Source organism: Condylostylus longicornis, unplaced genomic scaffold, assembly GCF_029603195.1.
Source record: "Condylostylus longicornis isolate FDR11 unplaced genomic scaffold, ASM2960319v2 ptg000005l, whole genome shotgun sequence".
NCBI classification, from domain to species: Eukaryota; Metazoa; Arthropoda; class Insecta; order Diptera; family Dolichopodidae; genus Condylostylus; species Condylostylus longicornis.
The window spans coordinates 4,226,011-4,246,915 of NW_026577974.1; the positions used below are offsets into that span (position 1 = coordinate 4,226,011).

Consider the following 20,905-nt stretch of genomic DNA (forward strand, 5'->3'; position numbering starts at 1 on the left):
GTTGAGGAGAGGCACACAATCTTTTAGGTTCCGGTGTATCATCACCCTAATGTGCAATCTACAATTGGTTATAAATTATTAATTCAGAATATGGTAATCAAGTGTAATTTTTAAGAATATTTTAAAAATTTTGTATTAAACTTTATGATATAATCTATATTTTTTTGAGTGAAAGAATTCATATACATCCATTAATGTTATTTTATCTTTTATAATTCAAAAATTTCAAATATTTATAACCTAGAGTCCTAAGACCCTACAGACTTGTATACATATAAAGATATTAATTTTATTCGAATAATGTATAAAAAATTTTTATTTTATTTTAGAATAACAAATCCCAATCAATTTGTTCCATACATATTTATACAATATGCAAATATGTATGTATAACGTATATGTACGCAGAAATAAAAACTTTGCAATTCTATAAGGATTAGTTAACTGTAAAACATCTTAAGTGCATATTTAAAATAGATAAAAATCATTGGATTAAATTTTTTATTATGATAGAAATTTTACTCTTATGTGATATACAAACATATAGCAACTAAAACTATATAGTAAGAGGGGGCTATACTATAAAAATTATAATATGCACTTTACGTATTTCAAAATCAATAATAAGTATTAAATGGATTTTTGCTATTTTATCTACTTTGAATACTATTCAATTTCCATCTTTTTAGTAATCCTTTCCTAGACCAACTTTCCTCCTTATATACGTGAATGTATTTTTGAAATTTTCCACTCGACTATGTATATGGCATAGGTCGTATTATAATTAAAACAAAATGTACAGTTATGTGTACAGTTATAAGTACAAATACCGTAATTCTTTATCACATTTTGCTTTAGGATTAAAAAATTTTTTTTTTTACTTTTCAATTAAAAGTATACAAAATATTTAATTCTACTTTCCGATAGAATTTTTTTAATCGATTTTTAAGTCTGTATAAAAACTCTATGGGATATTAAAAAATAAAAAATAATTTCTGAATAATTGTGAATAAAATTTCAAAAACTAAATTTGAAATAACAAAATATAAATAGAATTCTAGGTATTTGTATGTAAAATACAGTGTTTCCGTTCAAAGTGAATTGCACTGATAAGAAGTAGAAATCTATTTTATATGCTTACACCAAACTAAAACTCAGTTTGCATGGACGAGGATTGCAGTAACATTTCATTATTTTTCCAATTTATCAATTCAAATTTTGACGATTCCTAAAAATAAAAATTTAAAATTGGAAATTTGTATTCTTGACGAGGCTCCATATAGTTGCAAAAGTCATATTAAATCAATAATTCTCGTCTTGCATAAAATTGATTTTATATTATTGATTTTAAGCGCAAGTACTTCAGAACCTCTTCGGCTGGAAATATTAGCTTCATATAAAAGTTTTTTCCATGTTAGCTTAATATAAAAGTTCTTGCACATAAGATTGGCTATGGAACAGTATATATAAAAGTGGTATTAGAACTGGAACACTTTGTATCTGTGTAAATGAGTACGATTTGAAATGGCATGGGGTATGGCATACACTTAGACTCCCTTTTTTTATTATTTAAAATTCTTAATTTTCAATAGCATTTTATTTTGTCGGCCCAGTACATACGTTCCAATTTTTGTTTTTAATTAATATCCAGATATAATCTCCTTCTAAATGCAATAAACAACATGTTAGGTACATGTACCTACTCCATGTATTAATTATTTATACACGCCATCTATTATTTAATATTTATACCTATACTGGCTACTGCTTTAATATTCTGTATTTGGAGTAATAGACATTATTGTATTGCTTTATAATTTCATGTATAAGCACTATGTGTCGTGGCGGACGACTATGAGAATTTGACATTGATGAATGCTTACACAATAATGGATGTTTTCAAGTGTCACTTACCTGTAAAAAAAAAAGTAGAGTAATAAAATGAAATTAGATTAGAATAAATTAAAAATAAAAGTGAAAATGCTTTTAAATCAAAGAAATAGAAAAATAAAATTTCATGTTATCCTTTTTTTTTGTGTTATCGTGCTTTTGAAATGTTTTACGACTTAAGAGATTTATTTGTTTTTTTTTTTTGCAACAACAAGTTAATAATGTTTGTTTTGTTGTTAGTTTTAGGTGACACGAATTTGAATTAATAATTTGTTTTGAATATAAAACTACAATCAAAAAACAGAGCAATTCATTGTCTGAGTCTGAGTAAAAAAACAAAAAATTTTTAATTACCACTGGAAATAAGTGATTTCAATTTAAATGTGTAGAGCTTATGAAGTTAATTTAAACACAATAAGTGAAGTTTCTGTAGATTTATTTTGAAAGTAAGAGTAATTAAATTGGATTGTTGTGACAAGTAATATTGCAATTAGTTGTTAAGCAAGTATTTAAATGCATGTTGTCTCATGTAAATATGGTAAAGTGTATAAAATAAATCGGTTAATACAGCAAGAGAGTTAGGACAATTTTAAGTTCTTAAAAATGATTCAAAAACCGTTAATTTTTTGCTTCTCTATTTATTCACCGTCTAAACTCCCTTGTCTTGCGGAAAATATATAAATAGAGAAATTTCAGCTGATTTTTAAATGTATTAACGAGATGAAATTTGACGGGCTTATACTCTCTAAAGTTTGAATACATTCTGAAACGAATCCTGTCAACACTTACCATAAAACAAAAATCGTATGTATTCATTTAAATCGAAATCTTAATTAAAATTAACGATAGAGAAAGACCAAAGTTGGAGAAAATGCTAATAAATAATTGATTATCAATTAAAAACAGAAAAAAATCATTGATAAATTTTTCTCTTATCTACTCACTAACACCTTTTTGTAACTTTTTTATCCTTTCTATACTTTTGGCATCAATTATAGCCATTAAATGTTGTGTGTCATCCTTTAACATTTTTCATTTTGTTATAAAAAAAAAGGAACTTTTTTAATACAAAAATCGTTTTGTCTCTCTTTTTTCTCTTTGTTTTTGTTTCTTTTTTTTTGTTTTTTGGTGCCCATGTCTAATAAATTTCTAATTGGATTTCAAAATCTGAGCCTCCTTCATTATCGTTTAAAGAATGTATAAATAATACTTTTTTTTTGGGAAAACTTTACTTTTTTCTTCGATAAAAATAGGAGAAAATGAAAAGAATTTTTTTTTAAAGGGAATCACAACCCTCGTCATCACATTATTTGTCTACCCATTACTGTTATTTCCACTTATATAGAGATAGATTTTTGGTTTAGTTTTTTTTGTGAGAATGGTGTTGCTTGACATAGCTATTTTAAATTTTATATTTTGTTTTAGATATTAGATCTATTAAAATGAACAAATATAAAAGTTTAACTTATATAACGATATTATATAGGGTTACCAACTCATTCCGATAAGTTCAATAAATATCTTCCGAAGTTTTAGGTCTCGAAAAAAAATCCCAGAAGGAATCTCAGATAAAATTGGTAAAATACAGTCGTATATGAAATGTTTTAAAAAGCTTTGAAGAGAACATTTGAGAAACTCGATGGTTTGTGAAAAAATTTTGAGAAAGTCATCTTATGAGAGGGCACCCCTAGAGATTATCTGATTCTGAAAAATGAACTTTCTGAAATCCTGAAAATAAATTTTCTCAAGAGTACCAAACTAAAACAGGGTATATAATTTTTGGTTTTATACTATGAAAATGTTACTCAAGAAAAATCTCTTTGGAGCTGCGGTGGATGGATTGAGATGAGGTTCGTGTTAGTATTGGCTTCTTCATTGGGCATTGTCTGGTGAAATATCACTTGCAAAAACTGGGAAGATCGGACTGCCATTTGCGTAGATTTTGTTGGGCGGGACTTTCTTAGTGTTGGAGAATTGACGTTCAACTCCTCGAGGGTTATTTCCAGGTATTTATTTATGACTCGGAATATAGAAGGGTTTCAATAAACCACGGTTGACTGCTTGAAAGGATTGGAGGAGTGGAGTTCATTTGCCCATATGTCTCTTCAGTAATCTAGAATCTACAATAAAAGTGTTGAAGCATGACAATACCTATAAACCAAGGAATTTCTTAAACAATTCAACATTTTTTAATTATTTTGAGACAATACACAAGACAAGCATTCTGGTAATCCTGATTCTATTTACAGAAACTAATATATAAATCTAAATATTCGCTCAGTTTAAATAAGAATGTAAGTGTATATATCTAATAAAATCAATTTATGTAATAAATTTAAAATAAGACCAATAAAGGGTTCAAATAAATATTATGTGTACAAAAAAAAAGGGACCAAGCGAGCTTTAAAAGAAGCCTAAAAAGTGAAAATAAATTTTTATTTTTTTTTTATTTTTCTGCTTTTATGAACAAAAATTTACGATATTGTATTAATAAAGTAGATCAGAAACTTTTTTTTATATTTATGCGTTAGTAAAAAAATTTTCATAAAAATAAAGATTATTTCTCGTTTCCTTTCCGTTTTTGTAACAAATTTTCACACTATTTGCCTCCTTATATTAGAAATTCAATAAAAACAGCGTTATTGTATCTTTAAATAATTAATATTAAAGTTTAATTTATTTTTGTAAAACTTTTGAACGAGTAACAAAATAATGTTTTGTACTTATAGTGGCACAGTCAATGAATACATTGAAGAAGAGAAAAGGAGGGAAAACACCAGCTGGTAATGAAAAAAATATATTATTATATAAGTACTTTTTTTCAAAACCATTAAGGGTTTATCCTTAATGCTTTTGAATTGTGTACTCTGTATAAGACATTGCTGAGAATTAATGAAAAATCACCAATATGTCTAAAATATTCAGCATACAATGTAAATGATCACAATGGTAACAAGGGAAAATCACTGAAATTTGTTGTGAAGCAAATGTTGATTATAGTGGAAAAATAGTGATTAAATACCAGGTACTTTCCCAGAACATCATTAATTCGACGATCAGTCAATCAGGTGAATCACTTTCATTTACAAGTGACAGTCATATGCAAATAAAATAAGTCTCTTGCCAGCCATTTTGAATAAGTGTCGAATTTAATACATAGTTGAAAAAATATTAACAATTATAAAATTTACTCTCGCATGAAATATAAAATTTAATTAGGAAAATCTGGAAGGAGGAATAGTTATTAGGAAACTCACTAAGTTTGTTTTTTTAATTTATGAATTTATTATTGAGAAGTATTTCTTTTAAATTTTTACTTTGCACACTGATAATTTCTATATAAAATAAATTGCATATATTTAGGAAAACAATTGTTATTTTCTTACGATATAAGATAAGTTGGATATGCAATATAGATGACTAAGAAAAAGATATACGATATATAAACAAAGTACAGGCGTTTGGTGATATTAATTTTAGTTTTCTTTGAATTAATTTCATATTCATACCCAATAGCAAAGTTAATACGAGTAATATTATTAAAAGAACTTGTTCTGGTAAATTGGCATACGTTTGCTTTGTTTAATATTGGCAATGATATTTTTACAATGTGCAATTGCTCTTTGATTTGATCTAGTTTGTAGTTTTAGTCTTCAAATTTGTAGTCTTGATTAATTGAGCAGTTTAAGTATAGTATTTAAATGAATAAATATCATAAAATTTTTCAAACGGTAAGGAGCTATGCAGTCATAGTGAAAACCGGAATTTTATATATATTAGAAGAACTGCTTATGATCAAGCAGTAATTATCATGTAAATTAATACGACGATGAAACAGTGTTCCACTAAACAAATTGAGAATAAAAACCACGTCAGCGATTATCATAAGAGAGCGCAACATTTGAAGTCTTACAATAATAGCATATCTTCATATGACGGCAGAGTAATATTTAATGCGTTCCGCTGAGTATAATCTAAAAATGAGTGATAACAAAGTATTAGTTTTTTACTAAGTAATGAGATTTGTAGCTGAAATATTTCAAGAATTACTCAATTGAGACATAAAATTTTCTTGAAAGCATCACTTACAAATACTTAATTAAATTGTAAATGAAAAATATTCTTTACACTAAATTTATTTGAAATTCAAATTTTTGTGTAAAGTAAATGAAAAGAGAAAAAAAACAACAAAAAAGAAAAAATTACTTTTCAGTAAAGTAACGGTTTAAGGTTTATGTGGAAAACAAAAAAAAAATTTATTCAGTTAAAATGAAAAAATTGGAAAATGGAAAAATTATTAGATTTCTTTGGAAATTTTCTGGTTTCTTGTTTGCTTTCTTATAAAAATGTTAAAGACTTTGTAAGTAAAATAAAAAAAAATTTAAAATATTTTTGGATTTTTTAAATTTTTAATATGAAAGCAAGAGAAGGCATTAAAACAAAGTGCACATCTGGTGAAAAAAATTAAAAAAAAAAAAAATTCATTTAAATCAGTCTTAAACTAAATTGCGTGAAATTTTTCAAGTGTTTGAATACGAGTCCTAATGCAAATTTAATATAACATTATTAATGTTGAAAAGTGACACCTAACACTAGAGTACTACTTAATTATTGCACTGTACTAACTAATGAGAGAGAGAAAAAAGAGGAATATTGGTTTTATAACAAGGCATGGCAGCGATATTCGTAGAGACTGCTACGAGATTAAGATTTAACGATAAATGCACTTATAATTTTAGTTATAATAATGACCACTAGAGGTAACAGTATATTTATTTCTTAAAGACAAAATTAAAGACTTTGCACCCTCAAATGCCATTCAACCAAAAAATATTATGCCATTTATATTATAATTATAAATAATAATTTAAAGAAAACTTTTTGTTATAAAAAACAAGAAATTATTACAATAAATTTCATATAAAAAAAAACATAGAATTTTTCTATATTAATGACAGCAAAAATTCTCTTATCATATAGAATTTTAAATTAAGTAATAAAAATTAAATATAATTTTTATCTTGATAAGAAAACACCTACATATACCTATATTGTGACGTATCTATATTTTGTAATGTCCCTTAATATTAAAAAAGTGTTTTTGTCAAAAAAATTTTATAAATTATTAATAATTTCCAAAAATATACAGAGTGATTCATCTTTTTTCCATTAGATTTGCTTTTTGGATTGAAATTGTGGAAGAATGAACAAACTGAAGCAATCTTATAGTCTTATAGCAGGTAGCGTAATAAAAAATTGTTAAAGAGTAAAGTGCCCAGTATTTCCCATCAATACTACGAGCGAGAGCATTACACTTGTCCGAGACCCACCGTGAGAGCAAAGCCCGTTAGAATTTCTCATTTCCTTTATGGGCGAAAACATCACACCCACTCGAGACTCATCGTGTGAGCAAAGCCTCAAAGGTATTTCTCCTCTCCTATGAGCGAAAACATCACACCCATTTGAAACCCACCGTGGAAGCAAAGCCCCCCAGTATTTCCCAACTCTAATCCCAAACTTTTAGACAATGAAGTTTGGAATTAGTTTGAACTAAAATCTGTAATTTTCGGAATTGAGTACCAAATCAAACAATTTGTTAAACAGTAAGCATTACGTTAAATTTAATTCATATTGTAGAGCAAGAGAAATAATTTAACCATTGAACATTATTTATTAAAATAACAATAATTTTTGAGCATTTTGCATATTTAGTAAACCCTTTAAATCACATCTAAATTTTTTAATACCTAAACAACTATACTATTAAAAATGAAAATCATTTAAATACAAAGTATATAAAATTTATATAAAAAGTATATAAAATAATTTTCTACTTTAACTCGTACATTTCAGTTCTATATAATATTTTTTATATAGTGTTTAAGTTTTAGTTAAATTCATGCATAATTAATTTTAAATCAACATTTCATGAAAAAACATTAATTTTAAAAGCAGAGCACAAAATTCAAAACAGGCAAAATATACGAAAAAAATGGAAGCAAAACGTACACCATTTTTCTTTTGTTTTATTATTTTTTGTTTCTAGTTGTTAAAGGATATTATTGCAGTGAATTTCATCCCATAGTTGCTCTATGGGCTTTTATTGTATTCTTTTTATATTTATATAATTTTATGATTATGTAAAAAATACAACATTTAGAATCAACACCACTTTTATTTATATATTGAAGAAACAGAAAAAGTTACCAATATTAATCACGCTCATAAAAAAATGAAAAAAAAGTAAAAATAACAATATAACTGTATATAAATTTCTTAAATTGTATAAATATTTTACCATACACAAATATTTTTTTAAATGTTTAAAGAGTGCCCCGTTTGTTGATTAAGTCGGAGAAGAACCGAATGAATATCAAAATCACCGAATACCGAACGAATATTACATAAAAATCGCATAACCTTCCGATTTCGATGAAAATTTGAATTTAAAATTCGGTTTGTGTCCGCAATACCATATAATTACAAAACTTACGATTATTTGATACATATGCAATTAATACTGGCAGCACCGTTCATGTAGATTGATTTCATCATGCTTACGTCCCCGAAAGAAAGTTTTCCGTTGAATAAGTCGGAGTAGAATCGATTAAATATCAAAATCATCGAAGACGGAACGAATATCAAATGAAAATCGCATAATTTTCTGATTACAATGAAAATGCGAAAATCAAATACGGTTCGTGTCCGCGATATCATAAAATTACAAAATTCACGATTATTTACTAAATAAGTATTTAATGACGATAGCATTGTTCATATAAGTTTGATTTTCTTACAGTGATATACCCGAGCGGTTTCGTACATATAAACGAATCGAATTTACGGTCTCATTCAAAACGAATCTATTAACTAGATCCATTGTGTAGTTGAACTGATGTCAGATTACGATTTTTTTTTGACTTGATATTAAAAATATGTAAGCCGATGAATACAGCCTTAAGTATTCGGGAGCGAAACAGTGTTTGAGTATACTTCAAAGAACAGACCATAAAATATTGGAACACCGTTCATTATTCTTATGCATTTAATTCTGGAATACCTGGTAAGAAAACTTTAAAACAAAAAATAAAGAGGCTTTTATTCCAGTAGTTTCGAAAAGACTGTCAAAGGTATGTTGAGGCTGTTTAAATCTCATTTTCTTTACTTTCTTTTTTTTTTGCTTTGTTGATTATATTATTTTTTTATTCAAGGTAAATGAAGTACAAGAAGAAAAAAAAGGGCTTTTCTCCTTACCTTTTTTTTTCTTTTTTCTTGTTTATGTCGGTGTTCTTTTTTTAGTGGCTTTTCATTTATTGATCGGTATATTATGATATTTATTTCAAAGGATATAAATTCACTTTTTCTCGTTATGTTTATGTATAAATGATAGCTCCTTATTATAATAATCTAAACATATATATGTATATATATAAATATATGCAAAAAAAATTTTATTTCATTTAAAAAATAAATTTTTGTATTCCATTCAATTCATTAGTATTCGTTTTTCAGGTCTACTTTGTAAGTTTAGATGAGTTTTATTATTCAAAATACATACATAGATAAAAGTAAAAGAGAAAATTCTTAATTAAAAGAGAGATATGAATGTAATTAATGAGATGACAGTACATATGGCATGACATTTAATGTTCATATTATACTTATGTAAGAATATGAAAATTAATGAATTCACAATGTTTGTATGAGCTTGAAAATAAATATTATGCTTTGACATTTAAGAAAATGGCATTAAGAATTATTGTTGTGTAGATTATATGGAATTTGTATAAATAATTAGTTGAAATGGTTCTAACATTTATGTCGGCCATGTGCCACTTAAAAAGTTGCGGCTATAACTATAGTAAAAATTATTGAATTAAAATAAGGTGGCGTTACTTTTCTTAAAAAGTGAAATATTGGAGTTAAATTGTAATCACTGCCCGCTAGCCGTTAAGATGAACGGGTAAACAGATTTTAGATCTTCGGATATCAGTCTGTGCAGCCAGATTATGACAACGGTAGACAGAATTTGGATTATGTTGACAATGGCAGTTGAAATACTCCGACCTTCTATAAATCACGAAAAAAATTCGATTTTTATCATAAATTTTGAAATTCCTAACTAAAATTTACTTAAGTTTTATTTTAATTTAATTTACCAAACCCACAAAATTTTCAGCTAGAATTCATAAATTATTTTTTCTTCGAATTAAGGGCTTTTAATTATAATTTTTAATTTACAAAAAAAAAATGGTGAAAAACGAAATTTTATGATTTTATTGCTCATTTTTTTTCTTAATTATCTTTTAGTTTTCCAGGAATTGAGTAGAAGTTGCCTGCCTATTTCATAAGAAAAAAAAAAAGAGTACAAATATATTGTGGTGAGTTTCATTTATTTATTTATTCATTTTATATATTTTTATTTTTTGTTTTCTTTATTATTTCCGACACTTTTACACTGATGACATTTTTAGTACTTTTTATATATTTCAAGAATATTTAATAAATTAGAATAAATTACTTGTATAACAGTATTTATTTAACACTGAGTTGCTATATATACGAAACACCATAGAACAAGGAGAAATGTAAAAAGTAAGGTGCCATGGATTGATGTATAATAAACGGTACTATGGTAGGTACCATTTATTTTGGTATCGTCTGTTTCATTTGGTATAAAGTGGTTATAATGTAACTAAGTATATCAAAGGATGGTTCAGCTGCTGCTGCTTTCCTCCATGTCTACTAGTAAAATGAAAGTAACTTTTAGAATTTTAAAATATTTAAAAAAAAAAAAAAAAGTTTTTTCTGAATTTATGATTTTTTTTTTTTAGAGATATGACTGAATTTATAAGTGTTTTTAACTGTGTAAAGGAACAAACAAGTTGTAAGGATTCAGACTTTTATGTTCAGAATATATTGTTAAGGGAAAGGAAAACTGTTATATATGGATGTTGTATGAATTCTTTCATACTACCCTAAAAATATTGAATTAGAATAACTTGATAAGAATTTAGATAAAATTTTATTTTTAAAAAAAATTGGGTCTAGATACTGGAAAATGGATCTAGTTGGCTTCTGTTTTAAACAAAATCTATTTTTAATTAATAAATAATGAATTAAATGTGTAATGTCTTAGTATAATGGAAATGCAATATAAATTTCTAATAAAAAGTACTTGAATAAAAGTAAAGAGAGCTTCAGTTCTTTTTCACAATCTTCGCATATAAGAAAATCTGTTAACTTAGGCAGTTTTTCTAAAAATCAAATCAATATAGAACTGCAAAAAATATTCCCTTTCCTTTACAATTCAAATACTTTTCATGGTATTTAAACCAATACCAGTTTAGGGGTAGTATACTTTTGCCCTCATATACATAAACTTTTTCATAGATGAATTAACATGTAGATATATACAAACGCACCAACATATTTCTATACTTCAGTTCACATATATTTTAATGTACATAACTTTATTCTAATATTTAGAGATAGTCTAGTCACAAAAAAAAAAAAACAGCAAAAATTTTCTTTCTCTTTTGATTTTTTTTTTTTAAATTTTATAAAAAAAAAGACAACTTAATTTTTAATATTCCAGGTAAAGTTTTTAGCACGTTTTTCATAAAAACAATAAAAAAAAATAGAAAAACACTAAGTATATATACAAGCTACAAGAGTTAAGAGTTGAAAAAGAGAATTGCAAACGTGACTAAGCCGATAGCTTAAGTGAGACAAGAAAAAAAAATACAAATACAAGATTATACAAGAGAAAGAATAAATTAAATATTGACGAAAAATGGATGTATGAAATGGACACATCTCTTCATACACATACAGATACAAGTATATGTACAAATTGAAAGGATATTCTAAAGGATTTAAAAAGATATTAATAAAAAGGATGATACAAAAGCTACTAAAATCGGGTATATATACGCGAGAATAAAAAATGAACAAAATGATGGCAAATGGAAGATAAAGAAAATTTTCAATTTAATTGTATGCAAGTCCGAGTTTGCAAGGTGGAATATTAATCAGAGGATGAAAAATTTTCTCGAATTTTAATTTTACAACTTTTCCGTCTTTTTCAGTAAAATAAATAGTGAAATTTCTTTATTATTCAAAGGGTTAATGGATTTTTTTTTTTTGGAAAATTTTCAAAAATGAAATTTCTCTAATTTTTTTCTTTTATGCCAAAATTTTTATTATAGCAGCAATTTTGGTCTCTTAACTAAATTTCTTGCATTTAACAGATAAAATATAAAAGAAATGCTCATACTCGGACTGCGCTGAACGCATTTTCAAAAGTATGCCCTTCGGTCCCCTACCCCTAAATATAATTTCTGAAAATTAAATTTTACTTTATTAACTTTATATATATATGGTAGATTCGGAGCTGTTCGAGCTTAAAATTATAACGCCACGAAGTGGCTGTGTACATTTGTATTTATTAGAATTTCAATATTCAACATTCCGCAATTTATATTATAAAATTAAAAATTCATCTGATCCTATTCTTAGAAGTAAAATTTGCTTTTTCTTTATAAATCGCAATAATTTACTTGCCTCTCAAAAAAAAAAGTGTTCAATCTATTTTAATATTTATTTATATAAAACCATATAAAATAAATTACTAAATTAATATATACATATGTACATTCAATATAAACATATAGAAATTTATAGTTAATCGAAAGAGAAAACAAAAAAAATTGTTGACTTAGTAATGATATTCATTTCAATGAGTTCCTAGTGCCCTATCAAATTAACTACAATATATAGTTAAACTACATTATTAAAAGTAGGTTCTAATCCATACCCACATATGTACATTCCTTCATGTCTTCATGTATTTACAACTCATATAATATGAATGCATGTACTGCTAATGTTTAAGTCATGACCTCATTAATTGAATTGTATATTTTATATATTAATAATTCATGTTTTAATTTTAATACAAAAACAAAAAGAAAAAACCATTATTTTTTATATTTTATTTTATTTTCGATTCCCAGTTGGACTATAGAGCAAAAAAAGGAAAAAACGAACAGCTTGAACCAAATTAAACTAAATTGGATCTAATATTTTATTAATAGAGCAATAGAAAAACAAAAAAAAAAAATTTCCAAGAAATTTTGGAAGGAAAATTTTTCTATTTTTTTTTTTTGTACTTTCTCAAACCTTTTCCATTTTTTTCTTTGTGATCTAGGTCAAGTCATTTTTTGCCTATGATAGTAACTAAGAAAAATATGAAATAAGCATTAAGTATTGTTGAGAATCGCTATCAATATTTAAGTATGGTCAGTATAATTAAAAAAAAAAAATTAAGGATTTTAATTTAAGGATAAATTAAGGTTTTTAATGTGCTTACAAAAAATATGAGAGAAAAAAATTTTTTTTTTCGATAACTTGAAAATTACAATTTTTGTATTCGATTTTATTAAGGGTAGTTTTTTAAATATGTGCCAAGTATAATTCAAATAATTATTAAATTAGAAATTAGGTGTTATTAAGAAATTATGATTTCTGCATGTATGCATGATGGAGAGTTTCTATTTATTTATTTCGTTGTGTCTAAAAAGAAACTAAACTGTTCTCATAAAAGGTCTACATATTCTTGAATTTCTCTTTTCAGTATGAGGACATTAAGAAGTTTTCGATCATTATTAAGACTGGTATAAAGATTAATTGCTATTGATTAATGTATTGAAGTTGAAATAGTGTACTGTACTATTTATCACTACTGTGTAACAAGTTCTTGGTTCTGGTATTTATATGAAATGTATTTCATTCCTTTGCACCAACATAGTCGATGATTTCTTGAAACATAATAGTTTCTTTGGCAGTTGTACATCATCCATTTGGAAATTTTACCCCAATTTCGAAAACCGTGAATCAGCGTACAAATATATATCCACAATATCAATCATATTTTGAATACTATCCATATAAAGGCTAAATATCAAACCACCTAGTGTACTACCTTGAAAAAGACCCAAGTTTAAACCCACACTTCTGCTATAAATTTAAATCAATTCTTATAAACTGCAATCTATTTTCTTTCTATATGAGAAATTTTTAAATTTCCTGTTTTCATATTTCCGGAAAGGACTAAATCATAAAATTTTGCCATAAATTTTTAAAATTCAAAAAATAATTCCTAAAACAAAATTATTTGGACGCGCTTTTTTTTTTAACCTTCCACGGTTGTTTGATAATTTTCGTATATACATACTAAATATGCCGCTACTCTTAATTAAAACATGTTATTCAACGCTTGTTTTCACCACATTTCAGCCGATTTTTCTGACCATTCCCCTAGTATAAAGCATATCTATAACGCTATATCTTCACAACCTTAACGGCTTAACCCTAGTTACAGATGATTTTCCTCCCTGCAAATCTTTAGACGTTTTGAACAGGCTGACTAAAAAAATTCTATTTTGTAGCAATTCGTTTTAGAAGAGGAACAGGGACAAGATTCTTTTCCTCTTTAGCTGTTTAATATCCCGCCAACTATAAAACGAGAACATTTTTTTTTTTCTGTATTCGCATAAACTTTTTATTAATATTTTTTTTTTCAAATTTTTATTAAATTTATTTTAAATTAAAAAAATGATTTCAAGATATAAAATAAAATTTCCTTATAAATTTATTATTAAAAATTTTAAAAACAAAAAAAAGTCGTAAAAAAAAATTAATTGGATTAGATCACTTATAGCAACATTTAAAGACTTTTTTCTAATTTAAATACAAACAAACTTTTATTGCAGCACAATATTTTCTCCAACACTGTCAACAACAAAAATAAAAACACAAACAAAATTTAGGTCGAATAAACTGTTTTGCTACTGCATACTTATAGGATGAGAAAATTCAATAATAAAAAAAAACAAGCCAAACAATTACAATCTCTGACGTAATTTCTACGAAAAATTTATTATAAAAATTGTTATATAACTATAATTTTTATATTTCTATTTAATTTTATGAAAGCAAATGTACAAAACCAAAAAAAAAAAATATAATGGGCTCCAAAAATAATAATGTCTTTATTGTTATTAACATGCAATTTCTGTTTTTTTTTATTATTGTTTAACCGTATGGCATACAATATAAAATTATGACACCCTAAGAGGTCATGACCTTTCTCTATTGAAAAATTATTATTATTACTTATACGTATAAGAACCACATGAGTTTTAAATAAAACTTAAACAGCCCATAAGTTTCACAGTCATAAATTGCTATATAAATATAATTTAATTTATTTTTCATACACATTAATGGAGTAAGAGCAGAAGGAGTACAGAAAAGAGAAAAATAATATGAAAATTTTATTTCCACCACTCTGTGAGTGGTGATAATAATGAGACGTTGAGTCGAAATATTTTAGGAGACACATTTTGCCTACTTCATATTAACGGTAACACAGAAAAATAGTCTAAAATAATTTTAAAAATTATTGCTTTAATATTCTTATAAATATTTTTTATTTACCACTTTGATTTCGAATATTAAAGAACACCGTGCAAAAAATTTACTTAGCGATTCAGGGCTCACATGGGAAAGTGAGGCCTAGAAGGAGAGGCTACTTGGAGGATTAGTGGACAAATGAAGGAAACTTCGATGCACCTTCTCAGTGGGTGTGAAAGAAAACAGCAGTCTCTGGGTGGTTACGTCCTCGGAACAAAAAAACTGTGAGCAATCGACCGCTTTAATCCTGACAGATGGAAAGTGCGGCACAATACATCAACTTCTTGGGTTGCAGTGCATTTTAACCTCACCTAATTTAATTTATAGTAAATATAACAATAATTCTATAGTAAAAAATTTAACCTTGCCTTAGGTAAATTTTTAACAGTTCAGCTCGATAACCAAGTCAGGTACCCAGTATAACAAATATTCCGCATTTATATATTGAATTTTTCCAGCAAACAGTTCAAGTCAAGTCCTCTGGGATCATTGTAGTTATTTATATATGTATATGAGATTGTAAAGTTGAATATTATTATTAAGAGAAATTGTTAAAATGAAAGGATTGATTTTCTGTATATATACATATAAGATTTCTTTGATATCGCAAGAGGAAGACTATACAGATAAAGTCCTTAAAAGTTTATTGATACTAAATAAAGCAAGCAAACAGAAATTGACATATTTCGGACCATATATTTTTTATGTATTCAGAAATATTATAATGCATTGATACACATACATATGTGTTATATGAAATAGAACAATGTAAAATGCACACAAGCATAATGTGACATCGTTAAATAAAACTTCATTCAGTTGCAAGAAAAATAAATAATTTCTTTTGATTGTTTTACGGATTACACTTGTCTTGTTTATGTCTAGATAATCTTTATACATATATCAAGCAAAGAAAAATATATATATATATTTTATCGCCCTTCAACCAACGGCTTTCAGAGTTTCAGTAATAGAAATCCGATGATCTTAGAAAGGTTTTAGGTGTGAAATATTTTTATTATTTTTACTAGTGAGTGTATGGTTAATTAGAAACATATGTTTAATTATTAAGTATAACAATATAATATTAATGTATGTGCAACAAATCTATTATACAAATATAATTGAGTGAATCATTTAATTTGGTATACGTGTTTGTAATTCGCTTAATAACTAATTTGAAAAATAAAAATCACTTAAGGGTGTTTTTTTCTAAATCCAATTATCCAAGAGAATTGCACTAGGACGCTGATTTCATCATTCCAGAGAATTTCAAAATGGCAGGATTTTTAGTTGGATCCCGTGGAAAATGTTCCATATATAATGGTTTACTTATGGTACCGGTGAACGAAATCTTAATGTAATAATATCAGGGAATTTTAAAATTAAACAAAGAAAATTGCTAGAATCTACATTTTTCCAAGTAATTCAATCACTTCACCTCGCTACGTTAGATTTCCTTGAGTATATTTTAAGGCATAACTGACAACTTACAAACTATTATTTAATCCTGAATTGTCTCAAATTTTGCAAATATAATTATAAAATGACAATAATATCGATAAACCCTAAGGTTATTAAAATTAAACAAAACTTCATCTAAATATTTTAAATTTTTAAATTCCGGAAGACTTCAGCAGCAGATTGAGATTATTTTTGTCATGTAATTTGGAAAAGTTAACAACAAAATTATTTTTATACGATGAGAAATTTTTGTTTTTAAATAATTTCCAAAAAATATTAAGTTCATTTTCCGAAAAATTAATTTCCACATGGATTTCCACTACAAAAAAAAAAAATTAAACTTTAATTCCAAGAGGAAAGCATGTTTTTGTTGTTTTCATATTTCGTACATTAAAATTTAATTGTATTGTGGGTATTTTAAAGCTGTGCAAACAGAAACAAAAGCAAAAAAATGCCAACTAATTTGCAAAGTTTTTAATTCTTTATTACTTTTTTTCATTTTTAACTCATTTAACTACTTATGTTTTGCCTTAACTTTGTTTACAAAGCATATACTGAAATATAGAAGGGGTTAAAAGTTGTTCCAGCAATTTAAAAAGTTTTTATGACAAGAGTTTATGGTTTACAATTCCAGAATACGAGAGTGAAAGAGAACAATAAATGAAGAAGGAAACAGACCATCCCAAAACCAAAAACGTTTCGGAATAAGGAAGAAGAGGAAGAAGTTTCGCGAGAATTTTTTCAGTAATTATTTAACTTGATAGTTTTGCACTTCTTCACTTACTTCTATATACTAATTACTTAAATCTAAATAAAATATTTACCGTATTTCCATTTTCCTGTACATGTGGTACAATTTTATCCTTTTTCCTTGGACTAAAATTATTATTATTCAATGATTTAAAACCGATTCTACGACCTAAAACAGTACGATGTGTTGGCTGATTTGGTGTTATTACTACTGGTGCTGGTGATATTATTTGTCCTGTTATTGAATTTATATTCCCAGTTGAACTAGTAGATGACGTTGATGATGTTGATGAAAATGATGAATTCCCATGTAAAAATCCGGAAATAATATTTCCACTATTGCTATTATTATTATTGTTGTTGTTATTATTATTACTGTTATTACTTGTATTGTTTGTTATTGTAGAAGAACTGTTATTAATATTTTGTTGTTGTTGTTGTTGCTGTAATTGATTTTTATTTAAACGTATTTTACTTGGTTTTGGCGAAGGACGTTGGCTTTTTAAGAATCCTTTAGGACTTTCACTATTTAAATAATTTGAATTTGTTGAAGATGATTGTTGTAATGGTGATAATGTTGCTGATGATGATGATGGAATTGAAGAATTTTTTGAACCAAATAATGATGATAAAGCTGATGTTGAATATGATGTTACAATACCAGTAGTTTTTGTTTGTATATTATTTGAATTGGATGATGATGTTGTTGTTGTTGTTGTTGTTGTTGCTGCTGCTGCTGCTGATACTATTGATTGTGTTGATGCAGAATTTGTCATTGATGATGACGATGTCTGTGATGTTGTTGTTTGCGTCGTCGCCGCCACCGTCGCCATCGCTGACGACGACGCTATCGTTATACCCATTGCTTCTTCTCTTGTTTTTGTTCCAGACGGCGATAAAGATGATATCGATGTTGATGACTGTGATGATTGTAATTTTGTATTCGAATTTGAATCATTTTTATAATTTTTTGTTTTTGATATATTGTCATTATAACTAATACTATTAGGAATATTATTTTTTTGTTGATGTTTTGTTGTTGTAGCTGATGATGATGATGACGATGTTGATGATGGTCCTGTTATTGTTTGTAATGTTGGACTATTATTAATTGTTGTAACAGTCAATGGGGCAATTGCAGTCGCCGTTGTTGATGACGACGATTTTTGAAAGACCGATGTGGCAAAACCATTTGCCGATGGTGGTCCATCAGCCCCATGGACCGTTCTCCAACGTCGAAATATTGTTATTCCAATGATGAACTTTTTATTAGAATAATTTTTAAGGAAATTTTCAAATATTTTTTTTTTTTTACAAAAATTTTATTAAAAATTTCAATTAAATATTATTGACATTTTTTGCAGATGTTGTTGATGTTGAAAATTGAAATCGAATAAAATTTTTGAATATTTAACCGTAGCCGGTTTGAATATTTGTTGGTGAGTATTTGTAGAATTGCAGTTTTGTTAGGTAGGTTTCTTTCAGCTAAATAGTTACTGTTCCTTAATTGAGATTTCAAATTTTTTTGTTCAACTTAAGCAGTTCTTAGCAGAATTCTCTTGACGGGGCAGATTTCTCTTACTATTTCCAATATTTTCAAAACTTTTAACTTTATTATAAGATTTAAATTCTTCAGAAAAATTACAACTATACTTATGAAATTACTAATTCTTTTAAAAGCCACAATATTTACAATAGATTCTTGTTTATAAAGTATTGCACTATGATATGTCACTTTAATTTTTGGATGTAAAACTATAAAAATGAATTCATTTTTAGAAAAATTCGATTGCATAGCATTTTAAAGCATTTTAGTAATATTAAACCGTATGTTGTAGCAAAAATTTCAAACGAAAAATTTTAGGATTAAGTTTAAAAAAACCATTCTTTTCAAATTTTTTAGACTCGTGTTTTTTTCTAATTCCAGTAAGTTGTAGAAAACTATATTTTCAACAAAAGCCGTTTTGGTTTTTTTTTAAATATTCAAGATGATTGTAAATGCTGGGAAACCTTAAGTAATTGTGATGTCCTGTAATTTTGATATCCTTTATTTGCCTATTATTGTTTTTTGTACTTGTTCTTTAAATAAATAAACTTAAAAATTGTTTTTCCTTTTATAACATCATAATTTGAAAATATTCGACTATTACCGATTTTCAATCTATTACCGACAAACACTAAAGACGTACTGAAAGGTTTTCTTTAAAAAATTGAAAAAGGAAAACTTATAAAAGAAAATTTTTCTTTTGTTTTCTTTGTTTTTTTTTTTGTTTTTTACCCCTATTTATAGCGCAGAGCTTTAAATACTGTGAATTTGTGAATTACGTAAATAAAATATAAAAGTACATAGTTATAGATGTTGTATATACGTATAAGGGAAAAAGCTTACTCTATAACAGTTAATGATTGCAGTGCAAAAAAAAACAGTTAAGTATATAAGGTGGAGAAGAGTTTTTTTAAGAGAATTTTTTGTCAACAATTTAAATATCCTGTATAACTATATGTAAAAATGTATTTGTGTTTGTTTATACAATATTGAAAATAACATATGATAGAAATGTTTGTATATAACCAGACAGATGTGTATGTTAGAATAATTTTTTTTAATATTACACACACAGGCCACAGTTAATATTGGAAATATTGTACCATTTCGAGAAAACAGTCTGTGTGTTTCAGGTCCAATTATAAATTGCCTAATTAGATTGTAGATTGTAGATTTGTACAACAGAAATAACAGTCCGCCTTGACTTCTTTTAAGTATTTATTGTAACCGCCTTCTAAATGCGAGACATATTCTTACAGGGCCAACTCGAGATCTACCTTAGCTTTTCGTACATGCGAAAGTATCACACTCTCATAGAAAATGTTTTAAGGTTTCCTCATCTCTTCCTCGAGAATTCTCACCTCCTTAGAAGATCCTTGGCCTGCTACAATGTAGAAGATTTCTTCAGTGCTACGAACGCAGGCCTCTTTAGTTACTTTGGTAATAATCTTTCAGAAGATTCTTGGCCTGCTACAATGTAGAAGATTTTTTCAGTGATATGGCCCCTTTTTATTTAGTAACTTTCATAGTTCCCAAAAAACAATTCTCTGTGGATCCTGTATTTCACTCGCGACGTGACTTTAGCTGAGTCACAAACCAATATCTTATCTACCTACTTAACTTATTTCCGATGAATTCTTCACAAAAATATCTCAATTAATAATTTAATAATTTTTGAATAAAAACAATATCTGCCCTAAATTTTTTTTTTAATTTTGATTGCTGTCTGTATGGTAAAACTAACTGAGAGCGGTATAGTAAGTGTAACGGCTAAAA

At 26.6% G+C, this 20,905-nt stretch overlaps 1 protein-coding gene across 1 annotated transcript; it reads right to left on the reverse strand.

The window, feature by feature from the left end:
* Nucleotides 1-1,139: 1,139 nt before the first annotated feature.
* On the reverse strand, nucleotides 1,140-19,762 carry LOC129616194 (uncharacterized protein DDB_G0271670-like). Its single transcript, XM_055531699.1, has 2 exons — nucleotides 17,658-19,762; nucleotides 1,140-1,914 (listed from the first exon to the last, which is right to left on the reverse strand). The coding sequence occupies exons 1-2, from the start codon at nucleotides 18,444-18,446 to the stop codon at nucleotides 1,900-1,902; spliced, it is 804 nt and encodes a 267-aa protein (XP_055387674.1). The 5' UTR covers nucleotides 18,447-19,762; the 3' UTR covers nucleotides 1,140-1,899.
* Between the last annotated feature and the right edge of the window lie 1,143 nt (nucleotides 19,763-20,905).

Coding starts and splice junctions, on each gene's coding strand:
- LOC129616194 (XM_055531699.1), bottom strand. CDS start 18,446: ATGGGTATAACGATAGCGTCGTCGTCAGCGATGGCGACGGTGGCGGCG.